This window comes from Psammomys obesus, unplaced genomic scaffold, assembly GCF_907164565.1.
Source record: "Psammomys obesus unplaced genomic scaffold, mPsaObe1.curated_primary_1811, whole genome shotgun sequence".
NCBI classification, from domain to species: domain Eukaryota; kingdom Metazoa; phylum Chordata; class Mammalia; order Rodentia; family Muridae; genus Psammomys; species Psammomys obesus.
Window position 1 is genome coordinate 2623396 of NW_026585691.1, and position 20035 is coordinate 2643430.

At 40.9% G+C, this 20035-nt stretch overlaps 1 protein-coding gene across 3 annotated transcripts in view; it reads left to right on the forward strand.

Annotated features, from left to right (window-relative positions):
• Dpp8 (dipeptidyl peptidase 8) overlaps positions 1-20035 on the forward strand; it is a 49301-nt gene that overhangs the window by 14221 nt on the left and 15045 nt on the right. For all 3 annotated transcript variants that reach the window (XM_055597412.1, XM_055597421.1, XM_055597416.1), the window contains 10 exons: positions 964-1074; positions 2861-2989; positions 3604-3665; positions 6897-6997; positions 7446-7623; positions 8415-8574; positions 11057-11136; positions 13689-13841; positions 14081-14216; positions 16692-16837. In XM_055597412.1, the coding sequence (XP_055453387.1) occupies positions 964-1074; positions 2861-2989; positions 3604-3665; positions 6897-6997; positions 7446-7623; positions 8415-8574; positions 11057-11136; positions 13689-13841; positions 14081-14216; positions 16692-16837 (1256 nt within the window). The remainder of the gene's footprint in view (positions 1-963; positions 1075-2860; positions 2990-3603; positions 3666-6896; positions 6998-7445; positions 7624-8414; positions 8575-11056; positions 11137-13688; positions 13842-14080; positions 14217-16691; positions 16838-20035) is intronic.

The following is a 20035-nucleotide window of genomic DNA, read 5'->3' on the forward strand; positions in this document are numbered from 1 at the left end:
TGTCTTAAAAGACAAAACAACAGCAGCAACAAAACAAAACCAACCAACCAAACAAATGAAAGAAAAGAAAAGAAAGGAGAAAGGAGAATTTTAAAGAAAAAAGAAAAATTAAATCTTTCCTGTGACCATCATGGCAGGGAGAGTGGGGACAGGCAGGCAGACATGGAGCTGGAGCAATAGTTGAGAACTCACACCTCATCCACACGTTGAAGACAGGGAGGGACTAGGCCTGTGTGGGCTTTAGAAACCTCAGAGCTGGGGTTGGGGAGTCTGCTCTTCCAAAGGACCTGGGTTTGATTCTCAACACCCATATGGCAGCTCACAACTGTCTGTAGCTCCAGTTCCAAGGGGATCTGATACCCTCATAACAATGCACATTAAATAATATTAAGTAAAATTTAAAAAAAGAAACCTCAACGCCTATCCCCAGTGATATACCTCCTCTAATAAGACCATACTTCCTAATCCTTCCCAAACAGTTCCACTGGGGACTGGGAATCAAGCATTCAAACATGGCGGAACTACAATGGAGACCATTCTCTCTCAAACCACCCCACTGTCTTAAAAAAAAAAAATCCATCACATCAAGGGACAGCTACTTAACAAACAGGTACTAAGTACGACAAATGTCAAAACATGATTTTTAAAAACAAGCCACATACAAATTACTTTAAACATTTTTCCAGAATACAAAATCTTACATAATGGTATTCCTACTAAAGGTACTAGAGCCAAGTACACACTGAGCTCTCCCACTGACATACCACAGTGGAGTGGTATGCCCAAGGTCATATTATAGGTAAATGGCGAAGCCTAGATTTGAATGCATTCTGTTTGTCTCCACAGTTTACCAGAAAGCCAGTTACTTTCCTTAGAAGTGATGGAATCATTTTGCTTTGTCACGTGGTGAAAAAAAAAAAAAAAAGAGTTTGGGAGATAATTTTGCCTTTTATGTTCATCCAGAGCTAGCCAACATGGAAGAGGATCCCAGATCAGCTGGAGTTGCTACTTTTGTTCTTCAAGAAGAATTTGATCGCTATTCCGGCTATTGGTGGTGTCCGCAAGCTGAAAGAAGTAAGTTCAAAGTAGTGTGTTACCGGTCATTTCAAGTAGTAAAGGATTTGACTGGGGACTGGCCGAGTGCACAGAGCTTAAAGCCGGGACAGTAAATGAAAATGTGGTAAAGATTAAATCCTGTTAGTAGCTATTTAGAAAATGTAGGCCATATCCCCCAACATAGAGTTTAATAGAGACAATTACGTTTTGCCTAAGTACCCTGGGTGCTCCTGGCTGGTTTTTCAGCTAGAAAGCTGCCCTGTGTAAGGTCAAGCAGTGCCATAGCAAGAGTCACGCTAGTGAGGTGCTGTTAAATACGTAAGGCTGGCTAGCATCCACGTGGACAGATGAGTGTGTGTGGGTGAGTGACTGAGAAGCCTGAAGCGATGGCCACACACTGTCCACGCAGCCCAGTGAGAATCCACTCATGGCCGTGCGGCCTAATATAACCATACACAATTTGATGGGCAAAACTGGAAACACAGTTTATGAAGCGGTATTCCTTAGTACTGTAATACTTTTTTCTCTGCTTCATTTTTTTATTTTATAAGATTTATTTACTCTTAGTTTTGTGTGTGTGTTTGCCTGTATGTATATACATGTACCATGTGTGTGCCAGGGCACTGCAGTGGTCAGAAGGAGGCATCAGATCTTAGGAACTGGAGTTCCAGATGGTTGTCAGCTGCTGCATGGGTGCTTGGGGCCCAGCTGGGTCTTCTGGAGGAGCAGCCTGTGCTCTTAAGTGCTGGCTAGGACGCACTAAGAGACCTTTTGACATCACTGTTGGTTCACAGCTAGAGTCTGAGCATTTCTTTAAAGGACAGTGAAAAATACATATTTTACTCTATGTCTTAGATTTGGGCTTATTTTAAAATGTAAATGTTTTCTCATAATTATTCAGAACAAGATGTTTACATAAACCATTTAATAAAACTAAACTGTTAGCATTTTATAGGAAATATTATAAGTTTTATTAAAAAATTCCCCTTCAACAAAATATATTTTAAGGTATATAATGTCAAAATTCTTTAAAATGTTTTCCTTGGGGACTGGAGAGATGGCTCAGAGGTTAAGAGCACTGAGACCTAAGTTCAATTCCTAGCAACCACATGGTGGCTCACAAACATCTATAATGAGATCTGGTGTTCTCTTCTGGCAGCATGCAGAAAGAACATTGTATATAATAAATACATCTTTTTAAAAAAAGCAGAAAAAAAAGATTTATTTTAAAAAATGTTTCCCTGTCTATATGTATATAGGTGTGTATATTTTTAATACATACACATTTACATTTTTCCTTCCCAAAGAGATGAATTTTAACTCCTAGTAGAAGGGACTTGGAAGTCACTAGAAGATGCTAAAGAATTTAGTTGTGTTGAATGATTTATGTCACAATCTTGTTCTGTATAATTGTGGCAGAACATTTACATTTTAAAATGTCACCAAATCTCAGATACGAATTTCAAATATTTTTTTCATGTTTCATTAAAGAAGTGTGCAGACTTCTAGCTCTAAAGCAGTATTGATGCCTGTGTACACACACACAAACTTACACACACACTCGCCACAGTGAGTAAGTACCTGTAGTTAAAAATGCTTATTTTGAAGGCAGCACAGCCGTGAAGTGCAGCCCCATGGTGGAGTCCTAGCCAAGGGTGCGCAAGGACCGAACTCGGGCCAGGTCACCACAAACGCATAATAGCAGTCTAATGCGCACACTGTTTCTTCTAGAGGAAAAACCTGGTTTTAGAAGGAATTGTGAGTGAAGAGTGTTCTGTAATAATTATTCTAAATTTCTTTTAAGCTCCTAATGGAGGTAAAATTCTGAGAATCCTCTATGAAGAAAATGATGAATCTGAGGTGGAGATTATTCATGTAACGTCCCCCATGCTGGAAACAAGGAGGGCAGACTCATTCCGTTACCCTAAAACAGGTGCCGTAGTCCACTGTTTTTGCTTATTCATTTCCTCTGCTAGTGTGCTACCTCATGCTTGAAGTCCAGTACTTGGAAGCCTGTGGCAGCAGGGTTGTCAGGAGCTCCAGGCCAGCCTGGTCTCCAAGATGAGCCCTTTTCGCAAAACCACGACCGAAACGGCAGCCATTCAAATGTAGAGTCAGCTTTTACAAGGATTGTTTGTTCATTAAGTATAGCTTTTGAATCTTTAGTTTCTTTTGGAGGTGGTATGCCCATAAACCTGGTAAAGCAGGGTTAGGGAAATTGGCAAGAAGACATCTCTCCATGTCAAAGACTTTTACGTGGTTTTGTTCTTAATCAGTACGTGGGTTTCGTCCATTTTGCGTTTTGCAAACCTTTCAGTCACAGAAATGGTAGACAGTTTTTCTTTGTTTTTCTCTGACTCTAGTGCTTTAGCCTCTTTTCTGTTTGCTACCCATATGAATTTGAGAAAGGTTCTAAGACTTCTGCATAATAAAGCCCAGCTATATACAGCATTCCTAACTTACCTAAGTCTGAAGGGCATTGATTTGAAGCAATTAATTGGAGTAATTCTGAATATTGTTATTATTCATTTATGTTTCTTTCTGAAGGCACAGCAAACCCAAAGGTCACTTTCAAGATGTCAGAGATACTTGTTGATGCTGAAGGAGGGGTGAGTGTGAGCACCAAACACTGTGCTTTGGCTACCCGGCCTCAGAGGCTCTTTGATGAACCTTTTTATTTGTCTGCTTGTTGAACTTGCTGAGACACTGTTGTGTCATGATTGATAGCTGACCTTATTTTTGCCCTTGAAAACACTCATGGTAGGCCTGGGGAGAGGGATATGTAAGGACCTGTCTTAAATCCCAGAACCACGTAAAAAAGCTGGCCGTGGTTATTGTATGCTTGCAATGCCAGCACTGAGGCAGTGGAGACAGACAAGTCCCTGGGGCTCTCTGGCCAGACAGCTCAGCCTGCTTATTGGACTTCTAGAACACTGAGAGACAGTCTCTCAAAAAACAAAACAAAACAAAACTCTGAAGAGTCAACAAGTCACGTGCCTTCCGCACACATGCACACACCATGCAACCACATTTTTACTCTTTGAATAATTTTAGTTCTTTGCCTCTATTAAGTAAACCATGTAGAACAGTGGTTTACCTTCCATGTTGGGTGCACATCCCCTGTGGGGGTCGGATAACCCATATTTCTCTTGTTCTGCTACTTTCCATTTGGAAATGCTCACAAAATTAGTTAAAATATAGATTTTAGGGGGGCTGGAAAGACGACTCAGTGGTTAAGAGCATATACTGTACTTGTGGAAGACCCAAATTTTACTCCCAGCACCCATGTCAGAAGGCTGGCCACCATCTATAACTCTGTCTCCAGACAATCTGATATCTTTTGATTTCCACGGGTACCTGCACTCATGTACACACACCCACGTGTAGATACACACACATATTTTTAGGTGTGTAAGTACACATACCTAAACATAAATATTAAAAATAAATATTAAAAAACTTTTTTTTCTTCCTATACATATTTTAGAATTACTATGGTTGGGTTTTGTTGTTTGTTTGGGGTTGTTTGTTTTGAGACAGGATCTTTCTGTGTAGCCTTGGCTGTCCTGGAATTCTCTGTGTAGAACAGGCTGACCTCTCTCAGAGATCAGCCTGCCTATGCCTCCTGGGTGGACTGCTGGTATTAAAGGCATGCTCCACTACACCAGCTTTAGACTCTTCTTTAGACTAAGGTTTTTTGGGATATCATATATGTACAATACAGTTCATTCATTAAGGCTTACGATTCAGTCACTTTTTGTGTGGTCACAGAGTTGGGAACCAGAGTTCGTGTTAGAGCATTATCATTACGTTAAAGAGAAACACCTCACCCCTTAGCTGTAATCCCTCAAGTCTAGGCAACCACTATAGACTTGACTGTTTGGGGCATTCTTATGAATAAAATCATGCAATATATTGCCTGGCATCTTTGTTTAATATTTTCAGAGTCGATCTATTTGCATCATGCATTGGTGTGGAGGGGTGTGTGTGTATGTGTATTGCTAGAGAAATCTAACTACCATTCTGCCATTCTACTGCTGAGCTATGTATCTAGCCCATGTACTTTATTTCTTTTTATTTTTGTGTTTGTGCTGGGGGTGAGGGCAGTGAACGCAAATGCATGGAAACCAAAAATCAATGTCAGGTATTTCTCTTGATCCATCTCCACTTCATTTTTTTGTTTATTTTTTTAAATTTTTATGTGTATGGCTATTTTGCTTGTATGCTTGCCTGTGTGCCCCATTTGTGCCTGGTGGCTAGGAGAGGGTATAAGGTCCCCTGGAGTTATAGATGGTAAGCACCACATCAGTGCAGGAAATTGAACCCAGATCCTTTAAAGAGCAGCCAGTACTCTTAACCATTAAGCCTCTCTCCACCCTCCATTTTATTTTTTGAGATACAATCTCTCATTGCACCTGGAACTCACTGATTGACTAGACTGGCTGGCCAGCCAGCAAGCTACAGGGTTCCTCCTGTTTCTGCTTCCCCAGTGCTGAGACAGCACAGTGCTGCTATGCCTCTATGCCTGCCATTTATGTGGGTGCTGGAGATCAGGTCTTCGTGCTTGTGAGGCAAGTGCTTTACCAGCTGAGCATCCGCCCATCCCCTTAGTTCTTATCGCTGAGGATTATCTCTGTGTGTGATATATCACATTTTATTTACCAGTTCATCAGTGATGGGTATTTGGGTTATCCTTTTTTTTTTTTTTTTTTTGCTTTTAAAAGGGAAGTTATCAAGCCAGGTGGTAGTGGTACAAACCTTTAATCCCAGCACTTGAGAGGCAGAGGCAGTCAGATCTCTGAGTTTTAGGGCAGCCAGGCTACACAGAGAAACCCTTTCTTGAAACCCACCCCCCCCCAAAAAAAAAAAAAAAGAAAAAGAAAAAGAAGGGAAAAAAAAGGAGAGATGTCATGAAGACAGATAAGTGACACATTCCTGTTATCCCAGCCATGCCTCTCTGCAGGAGGCTGAGGCAGGAGCATCACATGTTGGAGGCCAGCTTGGGCTTTACAGTGTGACTATCTCTTGAGAGAGCACAAATGAGGGGCTGGAGAGAGACTGCCGTGAGTGTGTGTACACCCGGGTATGCAAGAGTGTTTAAAGGGCTACGGTTTTGTTTCCCTGGGGCATACCTGAGACAACAGTTGCACCATGTGATAATGCTCTACTTAATCCTTGTGGTGCCGCCAAGCTGCTATGAACATTCTATTCCCACCAGCACTCTATGAGGGCTTCAGTTTCTCCACGTCATCCTAACACTTGCATTTGTCCATTTTGGTTGTCACAGCCATCCACTTAGAAGCCATAGTTCATTGTGGTTCAATTTACATTTCCCTGTGGCTAATGTTTCCAATATTTATTGGCCTCTTAAGTGGCTTCTTTGAAGGACTATTCAGTTTCTTTGACTATTTTTTTTCCATTGGCTTATTTTTTGAGTTGTGCTCGCTAAACTTTTAAAGGAAAAAAATGCTTGTCTACCAAGTCCATTTCATTCATATATCACACAAATATATTTTAGGTTAAGATATAGTGATTTAAGTACTGTCAACTTCTCCTAGACTCTAGAACTAAAGTGAGCAAAACTTGAGCCTGCCATTTATTATCAAGGGCTTTGTTAGTGCAAACCCTCAGGAGGACAGTGAGATCATGTCAGTGCTCATCCTAGAATTTTCCTGGGTGTAGAAAACATAAGCTCAGGAAACCCTCAACTGACTAGCAGTTTTCCCGTTCACTTCGTGCCCTTCCAAGTACTGTGTCTGAAAAGATGGTGATATAAGGAGACTAGTGAGCATGCTATTTTCTCTGTCTTCTGTAACTATATTCCCTTTTCTTCTTGCTAGGTTATAGATGTCATAGATAAAGAACTGGTTCAACCTTTTGAGATTCTGTTTGAAGGAGTTGAATATATTGCCAGAGCTGGATGGACTCCAGAGGGAAAATAGTGCGTATGTTAAATTGTCACTTCATTACAAGTAATTTAGGATGCAGAGCTTTAGAATGTCAGTGCTGTAGGCTTTACCTTCCCCTGTAAATTGGCACTGTGTCATTTCCACTCAGGTCTTTTCCCTGAACTCTGTAAATGTGTAGATTTGCCATCCTGTAAGCATAAATGTACTGTATTGTGACTATAGAAGTAATTGTTGTATGTGGTGGCACACACCTTTAATCATAGCTCTCAGCAAGCAGAGGCACACAGATTTTTGTGAGTTCAAGGCCAGCCTGATCTCCATGTTGAGTTTCAGGCCAGCCAGGGGACACATAGTGAGACCCTGTCTTTAAAAAAAAATAATAATAAATAAAATTGATAGATACCAAGGAAGAGAACAGAAGGTTATTCATTTTTCTAAGAACTTGTTTTATCCCTGATTTCTTTTTGTTCGTGTGAACAGTGCCTGGTCCATCCTGCTGGATCGCTCCCAGACTCACCTGCAGATAGTTCTGATGCCCCCTGAGTTATTCATCCCCGTAGAAGACGATGCTATGGACAGACAGAGACTTGTTGAGTCAGTTCCTGACTCTGTGACACCACTGGTCATCTATGAAGAAACAACAGACATCTGGATAAATGTATGGTTCTGTTTCTTGAACCTGGCTGTGTGTTTTCTCAGCATGCTCAGACAGATGAAGTTGTATAGCAAGCTAGCGTCAACACTTTGAGTTGGAATGATGGTTCCAGAATGGAGTAGTTCACAGCAGAAAGTAGATGGTATTGCCGTGGCAGCCCACTGGTGACTACAGATGTGGCTCTGCACACACCAGATAGTGAGCCCACAGCCTCAGCTACAGCTTCTGCGCTTCTGAGAGGACTTTCAAGAGCTGTGTCTAGAAACTCCATTTAAGTTAGCAAACTATACCGAATATACTAGTTTTTAATTAAGTTTTACATTTTCCATTTTAACATAAAAATTAGATATAAAATAAAAACATTTCTTTCTCTCTGTAGTTAAGAGCAAGCTTCCTGTGATTCAGCCAAAACAGATCTGTTTTCCTTCAAGTTTTAGAATAGTTCTCTTTGGAAAACAAAAGCAAAGCATGTTGTTCTCCTTGCCTGGGTAGTAAGATTTATACCATTGCATAAGCTTTATATGCGTCAGAGATTACAGAGATGGAAAGTAGAAGCCTTGGTCATGTTCTTTTTGCTTTCTTCCATTTGGAAATGTTTACTTCTCAGTGTGTGAAGTCTTTGTCTAAAGTAAAATAAGTGTAAAAGGCCAGGCAAAAACCTGTTATTGTTAAGTGTACCATATCCTCTGCACCCACCGATGTCTGTACTTCAAGTAACCCTTCCTTCTCTCATTTGATTATGTATGTAGCATGTTTATTAATGCATATAGTGAATTAAGTTATTCATTTTACAGATCCACGATATCTTTCATGTTTTCCCTCAAACTCATGAAGATGAAATTGAGTTTATTTTTGCCTCTGAATGCAAAACAGGTTTTCGGCATTTGTATAAAATCACATCCATTTTAAAGGAGAGCAAATATAAGCGATCCGGTGGTGGACTGCCTGCCCCAGGTAAGAAGTCTTACTTCTCTGTGTATTTGATGCCTTTACATCCTATTTGTTTTGCACATGTGCACCCTGGGGCAAGCATGTGCCGGTCAGAGGGCAGCTGTGGGAGTCAGTTCTGCCCGTCCTCTGTGATCTCAGGTCAGTCAGAGCATCAGACCTGCTGTTAGGACCTTGCCCGCTGAGCCATCTCAGGGCCATAATGTCTTTTTTGTATTCTTCTAAGGGTTAGTACTTGCTTCAGTAAACTTAATAAATGTATTGCTATTAATAGTGGGTAATCTCTGAGTAGTTGGAATACCTATTTTTATGACACTTTGCCTTAATTACAATTTTTAATTAGCTTAAAATGAGCCTGCATGTGCTTGCTTTGGCAGCACATATTCTAAAATTACAGGTATGTACCACTACCACTCAGCTCAAGGTTTATTTCTTTATGCCGTTGACAGTACTTGTTATTTTCTGTTTTCTTGCTTTCACGTGTGTATGTTTATTGTTCTTTTTTGTTGTTGTTGTGAGTTTATTTATTTATTTTTCTTAGTTTTCTCAAGACAGGGTCTCACTGTATAGTCCTGGCTGTCCTGGCACTCTGTTAGACCGTGCTGGCCTTGAACTCGCTGAGATCCACCTGCTTCTTCCCCCTGAGTGCTGAGATAAAGGTGTGCATCACTTCGCTGTGAGGTTAGTTTTTAAATGGCCGCTTCAGTACATGTAAAGTGGCGTCCATTTGTGTGCAGACACATGCGTGCTGTACTAGAGACAGGACCTAAGGCTCGTCTCTGGGCCCCACCCCTCGCTCTTTTTGGGTTTTAGTTTGAGACAGGCTGAGGTGGTGACTGAGTAGCTGGCCTCACACATGTGCCACCACGGCCAGCCTGAAGAGGCGTATCATTATAGTTTTGACACAGGATAAGGATGAGGGGAATCAAGTACTTCCCATGGACATATTGGCCATTTATATATCCTGTTGAGAAAAATAGCTATTCAAGTTTTTTCTGAATGGTCTTTTAATAACTGCCATTTGGGGAGCAGTGTGCTTGGAACCAACCACGAAAATACTACATGTGACTATTCAGTTTCCATTAAAGATAGACAAGGTCTTATTTATTCCAAACAGAATTTCTTTCCATGAGCTTGAGCTTAGCTTAGCCCTGGACTTAAAATTGCCTTACTAGTTCCTCTGTTTCTCAGGAGTAGTTTCACTCACAGATAAAGAACAAATAAAGAACTAAAACCATACCTCTGAAGCAATGAGGTATCCTGGAATCTGTTGTTGTTGTTATTATTATTATTATTATTATTATTATTATTACTTTGTAATTATTTTCACCTGTTTTTTCTTTCTCTGTCTTGTCTTCTCCCTTTTGTGGCTATAATGTGAAACTCTAGTTATGCCCTAGAGACATATTACATATGTGTCATTTCTTGTTCATAAAGTAGCAAGCTACATTTCTGCATCTCAGAAAAAAATTAAGTTGTTTTCTTAACTCACCATCCTTAGCTGTGACTCTGTACAGTCAGAGATGTAAGCAGCTGCAGGAGAGAAGTGATTTTCATCCTTCTGTCTCTTCCTCTGAGGAGACTCCATCCAGACACTCTCATGCAGGCATAGGGGGCATTTGACATTAGTGTGCTTAAAAACAGCCAGTTTATTTTTTGGCAAATGAAAGAGTTGTGTTACAATTTTTCTTCTTTGCTTTTAAAGTGGTTTGTTGAATTTCCAGAACAAAAGCCTTGTCAGCTTAGTAAACCTCCATGTTGGATCAGTAACCAAGAAGGCAAGCGTTTTTTTTTTTGTTTTTTTTTTTTTTTCAGGTTTTACCATTAGAATCTATTTGGATCAGATGCGGTGACATAGTCCTTTGATTCCAGCACTCAGGAGGCAGCAGCAAGTGCATCTCTGTGAGTTCCAGGACAGCTCTTGGTCTGCATAGCCAATTCCAGGCCATCTAGGACTATATATTAAAACCCTGTCTCAGAGGATCTATTTTTTTGTTTTGTTTTGTTTTCACTATTTCTGCATGAGTTTTTGTTTTTGTTTTTGTCATTATTCTTGAATTATTTTGAAACCTCATAACTTGGGTTTGTTGTTTGTTTATTTGAGACTGGGTTTTATTGTGTAGCCCTGGCTGTCCTGGAACTAACTATGAAGACCAGGCTAGCCTTAGACTCACAGAGATGCACCTGCCCCTGCCTCTCAAGTGCTGGGATTAAAGGTGTGTGCTACCATGCCTAGTTGGGTTTTTAGCTGTAATTTTTAGTAACCATTTGAAATAACTTAATACCATTTTAATACAGTATTATCAACCATTGTCTTTATCTAGTTCCAAAATGTTTTCATTAACTCAAACCTAGCATTGATGATTTTGTTTATGTTTATGTTTTATTGCAGCTTTTTGGAAAAGACAGTTTAGAAAACTTTTCTATATTGTTTCATTTGCTAATGGTCTGGAATAAAGTACTGAATTTTAATTGTATTCCTCTTCAGGTGATTTCAAGTGTCCTATCAAAGAGGAAATAGCAATTACCAGTGGTGAATGGGAAGTACTTGGCCGGCATGGATCCAATGTATGTCTTTTTATTCTACTGCTATGTTTGGTCAGCCTCTGCTCTGTGTATGCAGTGCAGAAATAATGAATAATGCAACACACACACACACACACGTATATATATGCGTGTATATGTATATGTATATGTGTGTGTGTGTGTGTGTGTGTGTGTGTGTGTGTGTGTGTGTGTATACACATGCACATGACCCCAGTGTTGTACAGTATTAAGTTAGGGCCTAGAAGAATTCAAGCTGTCACAAAGGAAAGTCTTAGTTTAATCGAGGTGCAGTAACGCACACCTTTACTTCCAGCATTTGGGAGGCACAGACAGGTGAGTCTCTGTGAGGTTGGGACCGTCCTGGTCTGCACAGCAAGTTTCAGGACACCCAATATATAGTACGAGCCTATCTTTAAAAAACTTATTTTAAATTATAAAGCTCACCTATTTTATGGCTGTAGTCATAAGATGCATTCTAGTTATTGAAGACTGCTATTTTCAGTCATTTTATTATATATATTTTTGTGTATGAGTGTTTTGACTACATGTATGTCTGTGTATCACGTACATGTCTGGTGGCTGTGGAGGCCAGAAGAGAGTGTCAGATCTCCTAGAACTGGAGTTGCAAACAGTTGTGAGCTCCATGCAGCTGCTGAGAATTGAACCAAAGTCTTATGGAAGAGAAGCCAGTGGTTTTAAGCACTGAGCCACCATTCCAAACCAAGATCACCATTTTCAAATATATTATTGCCATTTAGTAAGGAAACAATTTGTATGTTTACGGTTTAATCAGTTGTGAGTTAGCAAATAATCTGAAAATTATTTTTTAGGCATGCTAGACTGTTCATGTTTTTATATTGGAGATTGTATTTAGCATTCCTGAGGTAGAAATTTTCTTTCATTCATCTGTTATATCACAGATTTGATCTTTTAAGCTTAGGTGAACAAGGAAGAGCTTTGCTCTGAGCGGGTGGTTTTTCTGTAACACTTCAATGAGAGGATTTGTTGTTGGGTTTTTTGGTCAGTACTGGTGATGGACTCAGCTTAAAAGTGCTGAGCAAGTACTCCAGTGTGAAGCTGCATCCCAGCTAGTTTTGTATTTTTATTTTTCGGTTGGTCTTGCTAAGTTGCCCAGGTTGGCCTGGAACTTCACTCTGCCTGTAGAGCAGGCAAGCCTTGAATGTCATTTTGGAATTCTAGGTTCTAATAACAGAAATTACCCTGAGGTAAGTTTCCTGAGCCACCGAGATGCCCCAGTAAGTAAAGTCACTTGCTGCTGAGCCACACAGCCAGAGGTGGATTCCTGGAACCCTCACGGTGGAAAGATGTGGCTCCCTCATTTTGTCCTTCATTTGCCACATGCATGCTGTGGCACACTTGCATGCACACACACACAGACACACACACACACCAGTCAGACACATACTCAATTTTTTTTTTAATGTTATGAATTGAGTAGTTGGAGTTGAGAACTACTGTGTGACCGTGACACTAACTCCAAAATGAGCAGAAGGATTGCTATTCACCGTGTACAGAACTAACTTTTGTGACATGTTCATTCCTCTCAAATCCTTCCTGACTTTTTTGTACGTTTGCTCTATTTTTTGTCTCTGTGTTGTCTTTTTCCTCCTCAGCATTCACAAGCCACTCTGTTCCACTCAGACTTCTCACAGCAACAACTGAGAAATGCTGTCAGGCTTAAGCCCCTGTAACTTACTCAGTGAGGTCTCAGATGGAAAAGTGGGACGTGCAAATTGCTTGGAGCACGTTAGAAAGGCAGATTTAGCTCATTTAGTTCATTAGGAATGGATGAACCTGCTTTAAAAAGTTAATATTGAAGGGTGTGTGGGTATGAGAGAAAGACACTTAAAATACTTTCAGAATCTCCTTTATCTCTATAAAACATTTCAAATTCTAATAAATTTTCATTAGGCTAGTAGAATATTTTTAAAGTAACACTGAAAGAAAACCATTTATTTAGATTGCTGTAGTTTGGAGAGAATATAAAGTAAATTTAATTTCAGATGGTAACCTAAAAGAGGGTATCCTCAGTTGGGGACCCTGGATCTTATCCCGTGCCAATGCTTACAATAAATTTTGCCCTTATTTGTTTATAAACTACACTGTGCTGAAGTTGCTTGATTCCAGTCATTTCTCAACCCCATAGATGAAACACTTTTGTAACTTTGTCGGAAAGATCTAAAAGAGCACTAAGCTAACAGTGTGCTGACTGTAGGAAAGAAAGAGAGTTGATGTTTTCCAAGTGGGCAGTGAGGTGTGATTAGGGTGTTTCCCCCTTAGGGATTTTCTATAAGGAAATAAGTCTCTTATTTTAGGGAAAGTACACAATGCAGTAGATCAGGATATTATCCCAAAAGTGTATAACTCAGCCTTTTCCTTTCTAGATAAGATCAATTTTTAGCCATAAGCAAAAGCAGCTCACATTATCACTGGTAGCAAAATAAAAAGAAGCCCAAGTCAGGACTGTGCACAAGAGGTGAATCTGTGCAAGATCTGTGTGTCATTGGCCTTGTCAGAACTGTGCTAGTATTGATTTGTGCTGCTTTTTGCAGATCTGGGTTGATGAAGCCAGAAAGCTGGTGTACTTTGAAGGCACCAAAGACTCTCCTTTGGAGCATCACCTGTATGTGAGCAGTTACGCAAACCCTGGTGAAGTGGTGAGGCTGACTGACCGCGGCTACTCGCACTCCTGCTGCCTCAGCCAGGTACTGTGTCTCAGCTGGTGGGGACCCTGCCATAGAGAAGCCTGTGTTCACATGCCATTCCTTTTGAGGAACGTGAAAATTGGTGACAGTGGCCCACAGAAGCCTTGTCTAGGAAAAGCATTGTGTGTTTGCATCAGTTGTCAAGTTCTTTGCCCTCTTGCCGCAGCATTGTTGTGTAGCCACTGGTAGCCTTCCTTGCCTTTCCTTTGGAAAGCCATTGTTGTCTCTTTTTTCTCTAGCATTGTGACTTCTTTATAAGTAAGTACAGCAACCAGAAGAATCCGCACTGCGTGTCCCTCTACAAACTCTCAAGTCCTGAAGATGACCCAGTTCATAAAACAAAGGAATTTTGGGCCACCATTTTGGATTCAGCAGGTATCCATTCCCCTGAACCAGAGCTTAACTAGGATTGGTACCACAGTGTCCTGTTGTCCATGTCTCTTGAGCTGTCTTTCCATTGCTCAGTCCTGCCTGTCCCTGAGCTGTTGAGCTTCAGGTGGACCTCACTTCCTCTTGTGTCACCTGCTGAATGAGTTGGGTTGCCTCTCGTCCAAGCAGGAGCATGTCTGGAAAGCCTTTTTGAAAAGCAGATTGAGATCATATATTCGAAACCAGTAATACTCTTTAAGCAGAGAGGATGGCACTTTAAAGAATAACCAGTTGGCTGCTTTTGAAAGTTTCAAGTCTTTGCAGTGGCACACTTGCTTACTGTGGGAAAGATAGGCTCTCACTCTGTAACCCAGGCTTGACCTTAATATGGATGGAACCCAGGCTAGCCTTAACTCAGCAGTCTTCCTGTTTTGGCCTCCTAAGTGCCGTTATTTCAGACATGAGCTGATCCATTTTTGATCATTTTTTTTAAATGCTTTCTTTCTGTATTAGTTACTTTACAGGTTGCAGTGACAAAATACCTGACAAAAACAATTTTTGGAAGGTTTATTTTGACTCACGGTACAAGGTACAATCCAGAATGAAGGGAAGTTACAGTGACAGGAGCCTAAGGTGACTGGTCACATTGCACTCACAGCCAGAAAGCAAGGAGAGATGGCCTCAGCTGCTTGACTCCCTTTCTCTTCTATTCTGTTAGGGTCCCCAGCCGAAACAGCACCATCCACAGTTAGGGTGGGTCCTCCGCAGCTAATGTCAGCCAGAAAATCCCTCACATACTGAAAAGACCACCTGTCGCAATCCTTTTTCTTTTTAAATTTATTTCTATGTATGTGACTGTGTGTGTGTGTGTGTGTGTGTGTGTGTGTGCCCATAGAGGCTAGACAGGCTGGCCTTGAACTCAGAGATCCTTCTGCCTCTGCCTCCTGAGTGCCGGGGTTAAAGGTGTTTGCTACCACCACCCTGCCAGCCCCTAGAATTTCTTAAATGTAAAGAATAGACTTGTTTTATGTGTCTTTTAAATAATTTTATTTTCAAAGCTATTTTCATGTCAAGTATCTTCACTCATTACTTTTGACCAAGAGATTAAAGCATTAATGTGGGGCTGGGAGACGGCTTGGTGGGTAAGAGTGCTTGCCGTCCTACAGCGAGGGCCTGAGTTCAAACCGCAAGCGCCTGTATGAAAGCCAGGCTGCTATGCACCTGTAACTCAGCACTGGAGAGAGTGCAGGGGTGAATCCCAGAAGCCTGATGGCTAGTCAGCCTCGCAGAAATACAAGCTTCTGATTCAGGGATTGTTCAGGGGCAATAAGGTGAAAGTCGAGGAAGGGCACCTGATGTCTGTAAGTGTGCACAGGCATAGGAACCTTAGCACTCATACATGCCCCACACACATAGATATCTTAGGAAACACACACATATAATAATAAGGAGCTGGGGGGTGTCACATACCTTTAATCTTTGCCATCAGGAGACAGGCAGGTGGATCAATGTGCACTAGAGGCCGGCCTGATCTACAGGTCCAGGATGGCCAGGGCTCCGTAGAGAGACGCTGTCTTTTAAAATAATAAAAATAAGAGTAAGGGGATTGGGGAGATAGCTCAGCGGTTAAGAGCACTGGCTGCTCTTCCAGAGGACCCGAGTTCAATTCCCAGCAACCACATAGCAGCTCACAACTGTCTTTAACTCCTGTTCTAGCAGATCCAACATCCTCACACAGACACACATGTAGGTAAAACACCAATGTCCATAAAAAATAAAAATAACTAAAATTATTAAAAAAAAAAAATAAGAGTAAGAATTTTAAAAAAATTAAGCTACTGCAGACCAAAGGGTTTGTATGGATTTTAAAGTTCAGGAGCCCAGCTGGTAATATGGTGATACCCTCTGCTTGATGTGACATCATGGCAACAGGCACTGAGGAGAGGATAATAGAGCTTTGGTGAGACTAAGTTAAATATAAGGGTCTTTCCTTTTCGCTGCCCACAGCTGTCCTGAAATGCACGCCTGTTGCTGGTCGAGTGTGTACTTTAACTACCGATGGGACTGAACTCCGCACTAGAATTCCTTAGTTTTGCACCTAAATACCTTGTCAAGACTCAGTGTGTCTGTATCTGAAAATGACAATTTGGTATCATTCCTTTTGTTTTAAAAATGCCTGTTTATTGCTGGGCACAGAGGTACATGCCTCTAATCCCAGAACTCGGGGAGGCAGAGACAGTTGGATTTCTGTGAGTTTGAGGCCAGCATAGTCTACAAAGCAAGTCCAGGACAGCCAAAGCTACACAGAGAAACCCTGTCTCAAAAAAACAAAAAAAGCCTGTTCATTGTAAACAGGCTTATTTTCCCTGAGAGAGATAGTAGTTGTTGGGAAGGGAGCTAGGTTTCCATACTTTCTTTTTTTTTACTTCAGGTGGCAGAACTCCTCTGAGAACTTCTTTACGGCTCTGTTGCTACCCACAGGTCCTCTTCCTGACTACACCCCTCCAGAAATTTTTTCTTTTGAAAGTACTACTGGATTTACACTGTATGGAATGCTGTATAAGCCTCATGACCTGCAGCCCGGAAAGAAGTACCCCACTGTGCTCTTCATATATGGTGGTCCCCAGGTGAGTAACAAACGCATGTGAATAATAATATATTCACATATAGTCACCTATCGACATGAGTTTATAGAAGCATATAAACTCATAAATATATACATTTATATTTTTAGCTAATTTTTATTTTACATGTAGGAGTATTTTTGTCTGCATGTATGTCTGTGCACCGTGTGCATGCCTGGTGCCTGCAGAGTTCAGAATGCCAGATCTCCTGAAATCGGCGTTACAGACATTTGTGAGCCACTATGGGAGTGCTGGGAATCAGACCTGAGCCCTCTGGAAGAGCAGCCAGTGCTCTTAACCATAGAGCCATCTCTCCAGCTGTGCTTTTATTTTATTTTTTAAGATTTATTTATTATGTATACATTGTTCTGCCTGCATGTACATCTTCGTGCCAGAAGAGGGTACCAGATCTCACTATAGGTGGTTGTGAGCCACCATGTGGTTGATGGGAACTGAACTCAGGACCTTTCAGAAGAGCAGTCAGTGCTTTTAACCTCTGAGCCATCTCTCTAGCCCCCTGTACTTTTATTTTAAATGTCCAGACAGTTGAGATAGAATCTTAAGGATAGGCATGGTAATACACGTTTATAATCCCAGCATTCAGGCCAGGCCACAGAAGCAGGAAGATTGCTTTCAGCAAGTGAGTAAGAGCATTAGCTGTGCAGACATGAGTTCTAATCTCATCACTCATGTAAAAAGCTGTGTGTGGGTATATGTGCCAGAACCCTCAGACTGTGGGGGCGAAGACAGGAGGATTGCTAGGTTTGCCTGGTTCCGGGCTCAATGAGAGACCCTGTTTCAAAGGAATAAGGCAAAAGACTGACAGAGCAGGAGGCCTGGGAGCATCCTTCTCTGATCTCTGCACAGTGAGTTCAGCGTACTAGGATGTGCCTGCTGAATAAATGCTGTAGTTAAATGAAGCACTGTGCATGGGGAGCTGCCAGGTTTTTCTGTGCTTTTGTGCCAGATTCAATTCCCAGCACCACAAAAAGTAAAGTAGAATTTAAAATATGAATTTATGCCTCGTTATATAGATTTTTCTATTGAGTCCTTAAATAAATTTGAATATAATTAGAGCATTTTTATAATGTCATTCTTGGACTTATAATATCCTTTATAATTACATTCAATTATTTACTCTCTGGTACATCTAAACATCATACTGTACAAAAAGTTAGGTGAAAGTGAACCAGCACAGTCATCAGCTCTCTGGATAGTGAGCCTTATTATGTTAAATATGTGTTAGATCATTTGCCATCATTAACAGTGTTTCATAAGCAAATGACGAGAGCCTGCGTTATAGCTATGGTATACATCAGGAACGATATCAGTTAGACTTCTGTTAAAAACATAAAACTTAGCAAGTTGTGATGGTGCACGCCTGTACTCCAGCATTAGGGAGACAGAGGCAGGCAGATTTCTGAGTTCTTCACCAGTCTGTTTTAGGAAAACCAAGAAAAACAAACAAGCCCATATAAATAAAAAATAAGAAAACACACATAAAAACAAGAAAACAGGAAATAACAAGTATTGTCAAGGATATAGGTGTTTTTTTTGTTTTGTTTTGTTTTGTTTTTTAAGATTTATTATTTATATAGTATTTTGCCAGCATGCCAGAAGAGGGCACCAGATCTTACTACAGATGGTTGTGAGCCATCATGTGGTTGCTGAGAATTGAACTCAGAACCTTTGAAAAAAAAAAAAAAAACTGAGAAATGGCTCAGTGGTTAAGAGCCTTGTCTGCTCTTCTAGAGGTTCTGAGTTCAATTCCCAGCAACCACATGGTGGTTCACTACCCTCTACACTAGGCTCTGATGCCCTCTTCTGGTGTGCATGTGTACATACAGATTGAGTACTCACATATATAAAATAAATAAATAAATCTTAAAAAAAAAAAAAAAAGAAAAACAACCCGTGCTCTTAATCTCTGAGCCATCTCTCTAGCCTGATAGTAGCGCTTTATGAGACTTAGTATCAAAACTAGATTTTAAGACCAAAAGACTGTATGTAGGTAACTGAATTAAAAAATTTAACCATAAAAGATGCCTGTTATCATTAATCATCAGGGAAATGCAACCCAGAACCACAGGGATATTAGCATTCACATCTATTACGCCATTAAAGGGAATGTGTTAGGCAAGATATGGAGAAATTGGAACACTAATCCAGTGTTGGTGGGAACATAAAATGAAGTGGCCACTACACAAATAGTATAGTGGCTCCTCAGAAAGCCAAACAGAGAATCATCTGTTTACTTTTGCATTCGTACCTAAAAGAAATGAAAGCAAATATAGGGAGAGGTGTTTATTCCCATATATACACTGACCAGGAGCTGGAGGCAACCCAAGCATCTTATGACAGATGGGTAAACAAAATACAGTATAAGCAGAAAATGGGGGCTGGTGAGAAAGATGGATCAGAGGGTAGAGGCACTTGCGTCCAAGCCTGACAACCTCAGTTCAATTTCTAGGACCCATGTGGGCTTGAAACTGTGGGCTTCAGGAACTAGTCTGACTACACACCACACCATGGCATATGTACCACACAAAGTATTAAACATGGGCCGGGCTTTGGTGGCACACACCTTTAATCCCAGCACTCCAGAGGCAGAGGCAGAGGCAGGTGGATTTCTGAGTTTGAGGCCAGCCTTGTCTACAGAATGAGTTCCAGGACAGCCAGGGCTACAAGGAGAAACTGTCTGGAAAAAAATTTTTTAAATGTAATGAAATGTTATTTGTTCTTAGGAAGGGAGAAACTGGGCCAGCAAGGTGGTATAGTAGGTCAGGGAGCCTGCTGCCAAGCCTGCCACCCGGGGTTCATTCTATGGACACCTGGTGGGATGAAAAGCCAACTCCCTCTTCTCACCTGTGCACACACCCACATACACAGAAAGATAATAGCTGGTTTTTCGGTTTTTTAATTTCAAAAAGGAAACTGACACTTGCTTCAGCATATGAAGCACAAGGACACTGCAGTCAGTGAGATAACCTCATAGAGGATAAGTATATTGTTTCCTTTGCATGAGGCACCTGAAATGGGCAAAGGCTGTGGAAATGGCTAATGGTTTTGGTTGTGCACCGCCTGGACTGTGTGTTTAATGCCACTGAAGTTGCATACTTACAATGGTAAATTTTGTGTCTATTTTACTATAATGAAATTATCACCACCTCAATTTTAATTCTTTGAGGATTAACAACTACA